Source organism: Podarcis bocagei (assembly GCF_964188305.1).
Source record: "Podarcis bocagei genome assembly, chromosome: 15".
Lineage (NCBI taxonomy): Eukaryota > Metazoa > Chordata > Lepidosauria > Squamata > Lacertidae > Podarcis > Podarcis bocagei.
Genome location: NC_138141.1, coordinates 31,863,432 through 31,877,227, shown reverse-complemented (window position 1 = coordinate 31,877,227; position 13,796 = coordinate 31,863,432). Strand labels below are relative to the sequence as shown.

Sequence of the window (13,796 nt, the reverse complement as noted above, 5' to 3'; positions counted from 1 at the left end):
TGGCATGCCAAGCCACACTTGTTATCCAAAAGACCATCTGCTCCCTTGCAAATTTATGGACAGATCAAAGAAAGCACTGGCTCATAGAGCACATATGCTCCATCACAAAGGAGGCAGCAGTGGCCACCAACCTAGATGGCTTTAAAAGAGGACTGGGCAAATTCATGGGGAGAGGGTGATCAATGGCTATGCTCTGCCTCCATGGTCAGAGGCAGTGGTACTTCTGAATCCCAGTTGCTGGAAGCCACAGGCTTGTGTTCGAGTCTTGTTTGCGGGTTTCCCATTGGGGCATCTGGTTGGCCAGGATGTTGGACTAGATGGGCCATTGGCCTGATCCATCCAGCAGGCTCTTTTTATGATCCTAACATACCTTTTCTTTAGGATCTGTGTCAGAAAGCCCTGCTCCGGATGCCAATGTCTTTAGAGGTGAGGCAGGTGACAGCCATAGCAGGGCATTCTTAGTGGTGGCACTCCTGGTGTGGAATGATCTTTGCCCCTAATGACATTCATGGGAATAATTGCCTCGCAGATACTCTGCACACTTGACCTTGATATTGTCCATGTCCTGTTTGGGATGATGGGACAAGGGGGATGCAGTCCAAGTCTCCCTTCCTCCACCCCCATCAAGCAACGACCACCTATTGTCAGCTAAGTGGGTAGGCATGCAGATAAACCAACATTCACCAGTGTGGTCACAGCCTGCTGCTCACACACTTGCAGGCCACAGGTAAATATCTTCAAACCAGCAGAGAAACACCTTCCCCCCCCCAAAAAAATCACATATTTGACATTCCAAATCTGTGTTTTGTTTTGTTTTTACAAAAACCCGCTCTGGTAAAAACTAAGGTGCAAGAACAAGAGAGAAAAGGCAGGCAGCCTAGGCATCTCCAAGCTCAGTCCAAGCAATCTCTGCTCCTATGGCTTTCAGAGGAGCTGTGTAAATGGAGAAATACAGTCCTGGATTTCCAGCAATGAGTCTTAAGAATTTGGCCATGGGATGAATTCATGGAGAACGTCTCCTGCACAAGCACGGTGGATATCAAATGGCATGTGTGCACAGCAAAGTACTTTTGCTCGCTGTCCACTCGTTCTGAAGAGGTTTGCACAGACAAGATCTCCAGCTGCAGTGCACAGTGATCCTGGAATCACTCACTCAAAATAGCTCCAGCATTTCAGAGGGGCCGCTATGGAGTCAATGGCACGAGGACTAAGACACAGAGGGTTAACATGTGTGCACAACCCCCTTCACCTCCCACAAATATACCCCCTTTTAAAAAGCAAAACAAAAACCACAGGATGAAAAAAAAAATTCTGAACAAACAGAACAGCTCAGCAGGTTCTTGACGATTCCACCCCAATGCTTTCCTCAAAAGGGCAGCTGACGTCCCTGGTCAAAAGAGGAAAAAAAAGATTTCAGCAAGTGCAACTCAAGGGTGGGCTACCTGCAGCAGCTTTGGGGCAGTGACTCATTCCTTTTTGCATGCAGAAGATCCCAGGTTCCAATCTCCAAGTAGGGCAGGGAGGACTCCTGCCAGTAACCCTGGTGAAACGCTGCCAGTCCGTGTAGTTAATACCAAGGCTAGATTGTCCAATGGCCTGACTCAGTGTATGGCAGCTCCATATGTTAACACCACTCTGGGCCATTGACAGGAGCTTAGCATGCAAACACGTGCAACAAGCGCCTCTGCTCTGTGACTGATGCAGCTGCCTATTGTGGCTGGTAGGGTGGAAGACAGGGAGTCAAACAGTAGGTGGCGCCAGAGCCAATGATAGCCAGAACCTACTAATTCTTTTTGTATATATCTAAATTAAAATCAATATACTAAAAATACATAAAAGCAGCACAGTATATCCATAAAAGTCTTAATATTGGGATGGTAGAGTACTTAAGACTGTTAGGAAAGCCTAATTTTAAGTTGTGCTGTAGAGAGGGAGTTCAGAGTGTCTGTATTTGTTAAAATCCCATTAAGCAGCACAGAATTTTTCAAGCTCCTCTGAGCCTTTGGCTTCACATAATCTATGAGTTACTTTTTTCAGCTAATGCTAAATGCCGCATATAGTTTCTAGAGTGGTTTAACAATCAATTCCTCTTCCAAGGGAACTCTGGGAGCCGTAAATCCCAGGATACTTTGTGGAAAGCCGTGAGTTTAAAGTGGCATGATAGTGCTTTAATTGCATAGTGTGGATTTCAGTGGGTCTACTCAGAGTATGGTGATCAGGAGGCGGCTTTCCTCCCAAGAGGGGCCCATCACATTCAACCACAACTTGCAAGGTTTTCACCCTCACTGGAGACAACGCACTAGACATTTACACTTATTACCATGCTCATCTCAAGAGTGCTTGTGGAGAACACAACCCAGTGAGGGTGGGCTCAAAGCAGAAGGCAAGAATAAACCTTCCCCCCACCCCAGCCATATACTAATATACTTTGTGTTAACAAAGAGAGGTTGAAAGACAGGATGTTCTCTTTTATTACCAATTAAGCACAATTAACTCCACCAGGACTTCTATTTCAGCACATCAGCCTAGAGAGAGAGAGAGAGAGAGAGAGATGGAAGGCACATTAATTTCACAAGTAAATACCAGCTGTCCATTAAAATCAATTATGCTTGTTAGTAAACAGGAAAAGGCAAAAGGCAAATACCAGTGAGGGGGTTGTCACCCCATAAAACTGACTGGTAACAATTCAATTATGCTTTTCACGCAGAATGAGTTTATGAAACTCACTGCCACAAAGTTTAGTGATGGCCAGCAATGTAAATAACAGGACAACAGAAATACATGGAAATGAGGAGGGGGAAGGGGGAAGTGGTCTATTGGTTGGTTGGGGTTTAGTTGACTAAATGGAACATCCTACTGCAGAGACAGTCTACCCCAGAAGAGCAGGTGCTGGGGAACGATCAGTGCAAGAGCTCCTTATGAACCATCTTACTTAAAAGCAGACTGGAACAAAAAAGGTCTGTTAATAAGAGCATACAAAGGGCTCTGCCAGTTCTGTCTAGACCAGCATACTGTTTTGCCACAGTGCCTGTCTGGGGGCTGATGGGAGTTGTAGTCCAACAACAACATCTGGAGTGCCCCCATTTGCCAAAGGCTGCCGTAAATAATCATTATTTTTGGCTCCATAAGGGACAGGATTTGTTGAGTGAGAATATAGGGGGACAGATGAACTAAGAGAGAGAGAGAGAGAGAGAGAGAGAGAGAGAGAGAGAGAGAGAGAGAGAGAGAGACTTTACTTAGATGCCAATTCTAATGAAAATACACAGCTTCTGCAACACTTTATTTTATGGGGGTGATGAGCACGCAAAGTCTGGAGCGGAGCAGAGCCAAGGCAGCATATGAAGCCAAACAGGGGCAGATCCTCTACAGCTTCAGGTTAGAGACAGCCAGCCAAGGCAGGGAGGCCCAGAGGGACAGCAGAGACCAAAGGAACTACCTTCCTGTGTGCACCAAGCAGGTGAAACACAGAACACACACATACATGCATGTGAATGAAAGGAGCTGGGTGCGAGGAATTCCAGTGCCTGCAGCCAAAAATGGGGGGCGGGGGTCCGTGTTTGGGGAAACACAAGACAGACACCACACACTACTATACTTTCACATCAGCTCCTCAATCATTTTATCTTGGCTTGGGGCTTCCTTTCTACAGTCTTCCGCAGCTGCAATGAGAAGAAAGGGCCACGGCTCATTTAAGGATGGAACGAAAACTCTCGCCTCGAGTTTGACCAAGGGGTTTTTAAAAAAGAGGAGTTCATTTCACAGGAGAATAGTATTGTGTGTTATATTTCCAAAGGCGGGTTGGTAATCTGAACTGTAAACCTTTAAAAGAATTTGTACCCAAGCTTGCTTTTTCCTCTGCCCTCTGTTGCTTTCCCCCCCTCATGTGTCATGTATTTTTAAATTTTCCATTAGTTCAAACTCAATTAAGATGAAGAAAGGTCCTCCAAATGAGTTGATGGACAGGCCAAAAATATTTATGGTGCAACAGGCAAGACGAATGCTTCCAAGGCGCCTTACCTGTGGCACTCCTTTGAGAAAGTCAGGAAGTTGAAATTCTCCTTTGTAGACCTTCAAAGAAAACAAGCACGCTTTTAAACCTTTTTAAACACAAGTTTTGATTTAATTCAGAGCTGGTGCAGTGTTATAGTTAGATGTGGGTTCACAGCCCCACACAAGCTGTGGAGTTCACTGAGTGACCTTGGCCCAGTCACTACCATATTGACTTTACGGGGGTTTTATGGAGCTAAAATGGAGGCCGGTGTAAGCTCCTTGGGAAATGAAATAATATATGTGTTTCTCTCAAGTACCTTTGAGACAGGATGAATGTGGCAACTTAACAAGGGAACAAAAACTATGACAAAGATGCTCAACTCAGATAACAAATATCAGCAGCGAAACAAAGCATCAAGCTAAAAAAAAATCCAGAAACAGAAAGAATAAGCCTGTTTAAAGCCACTTGAAACTTGAAAAGCTTTAATAAATTTAAAGAAAAGACGATAAAAATTGACAGAAGCACTTTCTCTTTTTTGAGGGGGGAGGGGAGTGTGGAAGACCATGAAGATACGTCAAATGCTAACTGTATGCTCCTTGGGGCTTCAGTTTTGCCAACAGTGCAGTGTATCATTCTAGGTAAATAACAATATTATAGTAACAATAAGCCTTGTCTGTTACCCTTCTAGTGTTTTCCAAAACTTTCTGATCCGGCTTCCCGTAGTTAGGGGGGTTGGCGTAGGGGTCATAGCCAAGTTTCGCCAGCATCGGGGCAATCACAGGCATGTCGTGAAGGACGTCATCGGGGATCTTCCCCACCCATTTTGACAAAGCTTCCACGTTCACTGGCTTGATTACTTGGTCGGTAGATCTTTCAACTCTGCAAAAGAAAGGAATTTTTCTTTTAAAAAATGATCACATTTAAAGCCAGTATGGTGCTGTGGTTAGTGTGTTGCACAAGGTTCAACCCCACCTCCACCTCCCAAATTTGGCCACGATGCTCAGCTGGGTGACCTTGGGCCACGCACTGCCTCTCAGCCTAACCTACTTCACAGGGGTATTGTGAGGGTTAAATGAGAGGGAGAACACCTGTACACCACCCTGTGCTCCTTGGAAGAAAAGGTGGCATATACATGCAATACATAAATGTATTTCCAGGTACAGTGGACGCTCGGGTTGCGAACGTGATCTGTACGGGATGCGTGTTCACAACCCATGTCTGCGTGTGTGCGCATGCGCGGGTTGCGATTCGGCACTTCTGCGTATGTGCGACCGCTGAAACCCGGAAGTAACCCATTCCGGTACGTCCGGGTTTCGGTGGTCCGCAACCTGAAAAAACGCAACCTGAAGCGGCTGTAACCCGAGGTATGACTGTATTGATCAAAACACTGGATTTTATTTGCACACTTAAGAGAAGCCTGCTGGGGAAAAATACATCAAGACAGCTACAAAAATCCACAGCCACCCAGAGCCCATAGATTTGCTCTGTATATTCTGGAGAATATAGTGGCTTGGAAGCTTTCCCAAAGGTGCATAAGAAGAGCCTGCTGGATCAGGCCCATCTGGTCCACACCCTGTTCGCACAGTGGCCAGCCAGGTGCCTCAAAGGGAGCCCTTTCTCCTCCTGCAGTTTCCAGCAGCTGACATTCAGAAGCCTCTGACAGCGAAGGCAGAGCATAGACATCATGGCTAGCAGCCACTTATCACAGCTTTTCCCTCCATGAATTAGTTTAAACCACACAGACTTTTCCAGGGCAGGGGAAGGCTCACACATCACAGTTTCTTCTATGGGTGACTCAAGAGGCCAGAGATAAGCCCAGCAAAGAGGGAGAGCACAGCTAGGAGCAGGAGAATTTGGAAGGGGTTGGAGTTGTCTTCCTTTCCATACACAGGAAACTGCCTTATTGGACCCATCCAGCTCAGTCGTGCCTACACAGACTGGCAGCATGGTTCCCCAGGGTTTAGACAGGGCTCCCTCCCAGCCCTGCCTAGAGACACCACTGGGCTATGGCTCTTCTCTCCCTCTCACTACCCAGCCAACGTCAGCTTTGGGAACTTGCATCTGCCAAGGTAAAGCACTGCTCCAGACAGAAACTCTGCCCTGAATTGCCAATCCTTGGATTTCACAGCAGATTAAAATAGAATCCCAGGCATTCTGATGCTCTTGGACACAGAGCTCCCTTAATGGATTGTCAATACGGTGCTACACTTTCACAGCAGCCCAGGCTGGGTGGGGGAACAAATGCAAAACTCAAAAAAGGAGGATGGGAGCAGAGTCTCTCTCCATCCCCATCCTAGAATGAGTGAGAGGAGGGGATGACTCTGGCCAGTAGGTTTCCTGGTAGCATCTGGTCAGTCTGATGTAGGAAGCAAGAGTTCTTCTTATAATAATAGCTGAACAGACTGAAATCCAGACACCACACCCCCCCCCATCGCCACATCCTAAGAGAAGATAAGCCAGTGAACAAACCAACACACACACACAAACGTTGCACATTCCTTCTTGCAGATTTGTGGGTTTTGCTTACAGTAATGAAAAGGAAACTTGGCCCAGATCCTCTCCGGGGAAAATGACACCTCCCCCCCCCCCTTTCAGAGGCTGTTGCAGACACAGATGTTTTCCATCAAGGAGAGGGCAAATGCCTGAATTTTTCAGCACTCAGCTATGGCAAGACTGCCTGCCAGCAGCCACGCTGGCGATGCCCCCAAGCCACAGAGAGTCCCGTGCTGATCTGCGCTGGTGCCAACCCCTTCCCTGTGAAAAGCCTCCCTTTGGACGCCCTTGCGCCAGCTTTCGAAGCAGGAGATAGGAAAAACACGCCCGGAAATTGCTAGAGGGCTGCAGAGTCGCCCAGAGCGACAAATGCAAGAAGGCCTGGTTATCCAGAGGCCAGAAAACAGCTCAGGCTGGAACACGCCAGCAAAGGCCACTGAGCTCAAAGTAAATATTGTTTCGTAATGGGAGATGGATGGAATCATTAGAGAGAGAAGGGAGGAATGAACTGGGCTCCCTTTCCCCTCTTTTAACTCTTCCCCTGTTCTTCTACCCCAAAAGACACACACATATATTTTGCAAACTGTCTTAATGAGCTTGATTAGCCCATGGAAACTGCTTTTAAGTACCGCCGCAAGCCTCTTGATTGAGATCTGCGTCTCTGCAAGGCTGATCAAGAGAAGTTTCTCAAATGGCATTTCCCTCCCAGTCCTGCCAGCCCCCAGCTAAGATGAGAGGCACCCAAAGAGATCTATTTTTATCACATCCAGGTGGAAGGGCAGGAGAATGAGAATGCCCTGTCCATATGCAAAGGAGATGCCGTGCCACTGAGCCAACTGTGGTGTTCATGCATGGCTCCAAAACAGGCTGGAACCCTACAAAGAGAGGACCCTTCCACCTCTTCAAAGGTGAGATTTAGCAGCCTACAAGGGCAGCAGCCAGAGACAGTATCAAAGACAGCTTCGTGGTGAAGCACCCCAAGCCAAAAGAAGTTCCAAACCTTGGCCTGGAAGTCCTCACTGCTAGGGGGTGTGTCTCGAGAGTGCCAATCACAATCATCAGGGGAGGGCAGATTTCCAGCCCACGGGACATCCTTCAACCTTTACTAGAACCCCAGTGCCCACCACTCAGAACCAAGTATAATATCATTAACTCAGCCAGGCACACATGTGAAAAGCATTAGGGTTCGGGGTGCCTCTGAACATACACTGAGCATAGGGATTTGTGATCAACGCCAGAACCAACCTCAAAAAGCCTTTCAGACAAGCCCATCTCAAAAGTCTTTCCCTGCCCTTTCAGACTACTACGGAAACCACATTTTAAGTTTCTTTTTCCTAATCAAATATGACCGAGGTAAAGCAGGGCGGGGTGGAGATTTATATAGGACATAAAATGGAATACTTACTTACTAAAGGTAAGCAAGATTAAAATGCTAATATTAGAACAAAACTATCTGCAGCAGCGGGGTGGGGAAGTTCAGGCCCAATAGCTGAATGCCCTCCCCGCCCCCTCAAAACTCTTCCCAGCAGGACCAGATTTTAGGGCTGTGTGAATGAAGCACATGCACTAGGTGTTGCACGAAAGGAGCGCAGTCTCAACACATCTTATGTTCTGTTAGTGCTAGGAAAGAGTTTAGTTTAATAGTGGTTTATGAGGGAAATGGATGCATCTGTGTTAGAAATAGCTTGGTGGGATTCATAGCCTGGGTAGGGTTGCAAGTATTTCAGGAGTGTTAGCAATAACGATTCACCCCGGTGTGCGGACTTTATAGCTACGATACACACAATACAGTGGATGGTCAGACAGGCACGAGCTATGCATGTTCTTGAAGAATTATAAAAATGAATACTCGATTCTGACCAAACTACAGTGGTACCTCGGGTTACATATGCTTCAGGTTACAGACGCGTCAGGTTACAGACTCCGCTAACCCAGAAATAGTACCTTGGGTTAAGAACTTTGCTTAAGGATGAGAACAGAAATTGTGCTCCGGCGGCACGGCAGCAGCAGGAGGCCCCATTAGCTAAAGTGGTGCTTCAGGTTAAGAACGGACCTCCGGAACAAATTAGGTACGTAACGAGAGGTACCACTGTATACACTTCCAGAGTTAATGCTAAACACATTACTTCTGGTAAATGAGCCACCATAACCGCTAGGGGGCCAGGAATATTTGTGTCCCGAGCTTTTTAGACTCATCTACCCACGTACTATCTGAAACCAGCATTGGTCGCCCAATGTGAAAATTTTTCCACCCCGATGTGGCCCACAGAAGATTCCCTCCAAGAAAAAGTGGCTCAAAAAGGTCCCCTACCCCACCTTAAGATAATTTTCTCCCTACAAAGATTTTCTGGAAAACCCTCAAGGGATCCCCCACCCCAGGGAGGAACCGACTCACTTTGAGAGGGAGACGCCCCCGGCTTTCCCAATCATTTCTTCGTGGTGCAAAACGGCAGGGTCCCACGGGATGTGGAGGAACTTGAGGAGCGTTTGTAGCCACCTCTCAGGGTGCAAGACAAGCTGCTCGTAATGGACCATCATGCAACGGTCCAAGCCAGCCTCCAAGCACTGGTTATACATGGTCTCTATGGCCCGATTCCACTTGGTCAAGCAGTCCCTGTAGCTGCTGAGGTCAAAGCCAGCGATGGTGACCTTCCTGGAGATCATGGAGTGGACGGAGGCCCGGCCGTCCCGCACCATCAAGACGAACTTGGCGTTGGGGAAGATCCGGGCAAGGTACGCCAGGGACTTGAGGGCAAAGGGGTCCTTATTGCACAGGTATGGGGCTGGCTCCCCATGCTTCACAATGATCTCCAGCAAGAAGGCCCTCATAGCCGAATCCAAGACCTCGTCCGTGACGCCGGCCTCATCGAGCCGGATCTTCTCCTTGCTCGACCGAGCCCACATCTGCTTGACGGCCAGGATCCGGGGGATCACCCGCGTCTCTTCCCCGCAGCGGATGTCCGGGTGAGCGTCCAGCATCGCCCGCATCAAGGTGGTGCCACTCCGAGGGACCCCTCCAATGAAGATCAAGGGCATGTCTTTGTGGTAGGCCAAGGTGACATTCTCTGGCGAACCCAAACCAGCTCTCAGAGTGGCCCTGACCGGCTCCGGGTGGACTATCTGCCTGCGTTCCTCCATCTGGTGGTGGCACTCCATGGCGTGCTGGCCCAGGTAGAAGACCGTCACTGAGCTCACCACCAGGCATGCCAGCAGCAGGTTCTGCTTGAGTTTGCCAACCATCTTCGCGCAGAACGGTGCCTCACACGACTGAAGCAGATCGCTTGGGCCACGACAACGATTCAGACCATGAAGAAGCTAGATCTGAAAGCGAAAGAAAGAAATTGCGGTCAGGACAATTTACATACAACCTCCTCCAGCCCATAACAACACACATTCATGGAGGACTATCAAAGGCTGTGTTCTGCCTCCGTGGTCAGAGGCAATAAGGCTTGTCTGTGCCAGTGTTCTTGTGCACGGGTCTCACTTGCAGGTTTCCCATTAAGGGCATCTGGTTGGCCACTGTTGAGAACAGGATGCTGGAGTAGATGGGCCACTGGCCGGTGATCTAGCAGCCTCTTCTCATGGTCAAAATGACACACTTCTCAGAAACAGCAGCACCCAGGTTACAGTACCGTCTGCCCCAGGAGCAAGGCAGCGTTCAAAATTAACAAGGCACATTTTTGCATCTGGCACAGGTCCAACTGTGACCACAAGGGAGATCTCTGGGTGCCAGGTTGGCGACTGGGATAAGCAAAATGTCACTTAGAGAAGGACCTGAAATATTTTATGTGAAACTTGAATTTGTTTTATTCTGCATGGTTTTAATGTGCTGTAAATAGCTTTGAAATTTATTCTTTAAAATATAAAGCGGTATAGAAATGAAATGAACAACAAAGATCAATGGAGAAAAAACGGCACCTAGACATTCTGTTGTGGCAACCGTAACCAAGGTTTAAGGTGCCATTTGGCGATTAGATTATTGATCTGAGTTTCTAACACTGAAACAAGGGTGCTCCTTGGCACTTCAACATCTTGGGGCCATAGGCCCGTGAGACAAATTAGCCTAAGATTTGAAGGTGTTCATTTATATGTACAGATACCTCTGAGGAATTAAGATGAAGGGCTGCCGTCACCAGCGCAGCCCATTGCAAGGTGCCCAGATGCTGTTTTAAGTCCCTGTTGCCGTATAATAATACAGTGGTACCTTGGGTTACATACGCTTCAGGTTACAGACGCTTCAGGTTACAGACTCCGCTAACCCAGAAATAGTACCTCGGGTTAAGAACTTTGCTTCAGGATGAGAACAGAAATCGTGCAGCGGCAGCAGGAAGCCCCATTAGCTAAAGTGGTGCTTCACGTTAAGAACGGATCTCCGGAACGAATTAAGTACTTAACCCAAGGTACCACTGTATTAGGGTCTGCCCCCCCCCCACTTGCTCTGCTGTTCTTCATCCCCACCTCCCCCTCTTTTCGCTTCTTCCACACCTGACCAAGCCCCTCACTTTATGCCTCTTCCACCCCCTCACCTGTCCCCACCCCCAGCTTGCTCCAGCAGCTGTTTGGTGCTGAACTGACTCATTTCCACAACAGCAGCAGGTGGAGAGGGAAACACAGGTTTGGACCTGCCCACCATGAAGCAGAGGCAGCCAAAAGCACCGCCAAGCCGCCCCTTCAGGGACGGATGCCTCCAACAGCTGAGGTTTCGTTATTCTGACTATTTGGACAAATTAATTCCATCTTGATTTGACAGCTGCTTTTGCTGGGTGAGGCCAAAGGCCCATCAACATGTTGCTCCCAGCGGTGGCAAGGCAGGTGTCTCTTTGTCCCCAAGTGCACAGTATGCAGAGGTACACCATCTCTGCACATGGAGGCTCCATTAGCTCAAAGAAATTCATGGGAGAGGATCAGATATCCCTAGAGGACTACCTCTGAAGGACGCAGACTCTCTTTCATGGGAGGTTTTTAAGCAGAGGTTGGGTGGTCGTCTGTCATGGATTCTCTGCCTAAGATTCCTGCATTGCAGGGGGTTGGACTAAATGACCCTTAGGGTCCCTTTCCAACTCGACAATTCTAGGATACTCTGTGTGGAATAATGCACAGCGCCCATTCATGGAAAATCCATCTTTTTATTTAAAGCAAGCCGCTATTGTTTGTGGCTGCAAAGACTTATAAAAGGGGACCTGCATCAGCATATGGAGACAGAAAAGGCTATCAGCAGCTACGATAGGAAAGCAAGCTCCACATTCAGAGGCAGTCTACCTCCGAATGCTGTTACTGTGGGGGAATTACAGGCAAGAGCTGCTCCATTCACACCCCGCTTGTAGGCCTCCCCAAACCATCTGGTGGGTCACTGTGGGAGATGGGAAGGAGGACTAGATATAGTTTGGATCCATCAGCAAAGAGGACTAGTGGGAAGAAAGGAAACACAAGAGAAGCTTGCTGGATCAGGTCAATGGTCCATCTAGTCAGCATCCTGTCTCACAGCAGCCAACTATGCCTGTGGGAAACCTGTAAGCAGGATTTGAGCACCAGAGCCCTCTCCCCTCCTGCGGTTTCCAGCAACTGGTATTCAGAAGTGTTCCTGCCTCCGACCGTGGAGGCACACAATAGCCATGAATCCTCCATGAATTTGTCCTAGACTCACATATTCAAGGGTCATTGGAGTGTTTCTAGCAGGAAAGCCACTGCACATTTCTCTTCCCCCCCCCCAACACCCTAAATACCTCAAGTGTTTCTGGGTGGGTAACGAACTCAGAGGAAATTGAATTGGGAGGTGATCTGGGTTCACAGGCAGAATATTAACGTCGGGAAATAAATTAATCATAGATGACTAACTCAAGATGATGGGGGGAACTAAATTGATTTGCAGCGGGAACTCTTGTGAAATGAATAAAGAGTAAATGAACTGAACTCTCTTGGGATGATCCAATTTGGGTGGGCTGCTGCAGACTGACTGAACAGCTCACCTGGGGCGAGCTTGGACAGGAAATTAGCCGGCTCATCTCCTGTGACATTTAAGTTTGTGTCTACAGACTCTTAATCTTTTATGCAACCCACCTGCTGCAGGGTGCCATGAGGCATAGTAAGAAAGATTATTTGGGACAGAGGCCCTCTTGCAAGTAAGTGGATGAGATCTCCTGAAAGCTGTGTTAGGATTCTCTTCAAAGGGGCATTCTAACCATGTTCAGAGGCCCCTTCTCAATCTTTTTAAATTTAAAATGCCCTGCTCAGAGATCCCCATATATTTCAGAATCAATTTACAATCAATATAAAGACACAGTATATCCCAGCAGGTATAAAACACCCTTCATTTCCAACAGAAAGCTGATTAAAAATACAGCAAAGAACAGTTTCTCTGAGCATGTACAGGCCACTATACGCAGTTTTTTTATTAAAAAAAACAAACACCACAGGGTACGGAGTTATTGTACATGACCAGAAAGGTTTTCTATCTACATCTTAAACAAACACCTCTAATAGAAACCATCCAGAATATCAAAGACAAACAAATATCTGGTTTTTCTGGCTTAACAAACTTTCTGCTCAATTAATGAAACACAAATATGAATTATTTAGCTGGCAACTGAGTCATTCAAAATCCTCGGTGGCAACGCTGGCCGGCTGCTCTTCTCAAGAGGTTGGTATCTTTAAAAGAGCATTTTTAAAAACGCCTCCGAGCACATGCAGAGTACAGTTCCGACACACATACAGCTTCAGTCTTCTGCGTAAAAGCAGATTAAAATAAAGCAGGTGGGGGAATTCTGTGCGTGATCAGAAACTTTCTATTTCAACAAAAAGGGGGGGAAATCAATGTAAGGGCAAAGCACCTCTGAGCACGTGGGAGGCACCCTTTGTTGGGGAACAAGCCTACATACGAAGAAACAGGCTTGATGGAATCTGTGCATGCTCAGAGACGCTCTCCCCCGATCCACGTTTTTTGAAAAAGCAACAACGCAGAGTTTATAGAAAGCACGAGAAAGAAATAGTAAGAAGCATCAAGCCAGCACCTACGCAGGCAAAGAGGATGTCGTCTTCTCGGCTCTGCGGTCGGTTAAATGGGATCCGAGCTCCCGATTACCCGCCCCCAGGAGTTCAGGGATCAGCCGCATGCACAACACAGGAAAGCCGCTGCGATGCAAGGAGTGGGGGCTCCCACTTTACCTGTCGGGGGTCTCCTCGCGGATCCCATCCTGTCCCCGCCGCTCCCGCTGCGCCTCCAAGCTTCGCCAGGCTCCTAGTCCGCTCTGTACGCTGCGGCGCTGCCATGGAAATCACAAGCCCTCCCAGGATTGGCCGTTGTGTCGCCGCGCCC

The 13,796-nt window shown here is 47.8% G+C and overlaps 1 protein-coding gene across 4 annotated transcripts; it reads right to left on the bottom strand.

Moving 5' to 3' along the window:
* Nucleotides 1-783: 783 nt before the first annotated feature.
* On the bottom strand, nt 784-13,791 carry TPST1 (tyrosylprotein sulfotransferase 1). Of its 4 annotated transcripts, none has more exons than XM_081173127.1 (7): nt 13,646-13,791; nt 8,880-9,805; nt 4,672-4,870; nt 4,018-4,068; nt 3,588-3,659; nt 2,477-2,525; nt 784-1,387 (listed from the first exon to the last, which is right to left on the bottom strand). In XM_081173127.1, the coding sequence occupies exons 2-5, from the start codon at nt 9,722-9,724 to the stop codon at nt 3,615-3,617; spliced, it is 1,140 nt and encodes a 379-aa protein (XP_081029253.1). In that variant the 5' UTR covers nt 9,725-9,805; nt 13,646-13,791; the 3' UTR covers nt 784-1,387; nt 2,477-2,525; nt 3,588-3,614. The 4 variants fall into 4 exon arrangements, with proteins under 4 accessions (XP_081029253.1, XP_081029252.1, XP_081029254.1 ...); XM_081173126.1 differs by having other exon boundaries at nt 3,596-3,659; XM_081173128.1 differs by lacking the exon at nt 3,588-3,659.
* Nucleotides 13,792-13,796: the final 5 nt, after the last annotated feature.

Excerpts from the sequence above, each read along its gene's own strand:
- TPST1 (XM_081173127.1), bottom strand. The coding sequence starts at position 9,724 with ATGGTTGGCAAACTCAAGCAGAACCTGCTGCTGGCATGCCTGGTGGTG. Across the intron at positions 4,871-8,879 it reads GGGGGCGTCTCCCTCTCAAA|AGTTGAAAGATCTACCGACC; the intron begins GTGAGTCGGTTC and ends TTTCTTTTGCAG. Across the intron at positions 3,660-4,017 it reads TTCTCAAAGGAGTGCCACAG|CTGCGGAAGACTGTAGAAAG; the intron begins GTAAGGCGCCTT and ends TTCTCATTGCAG.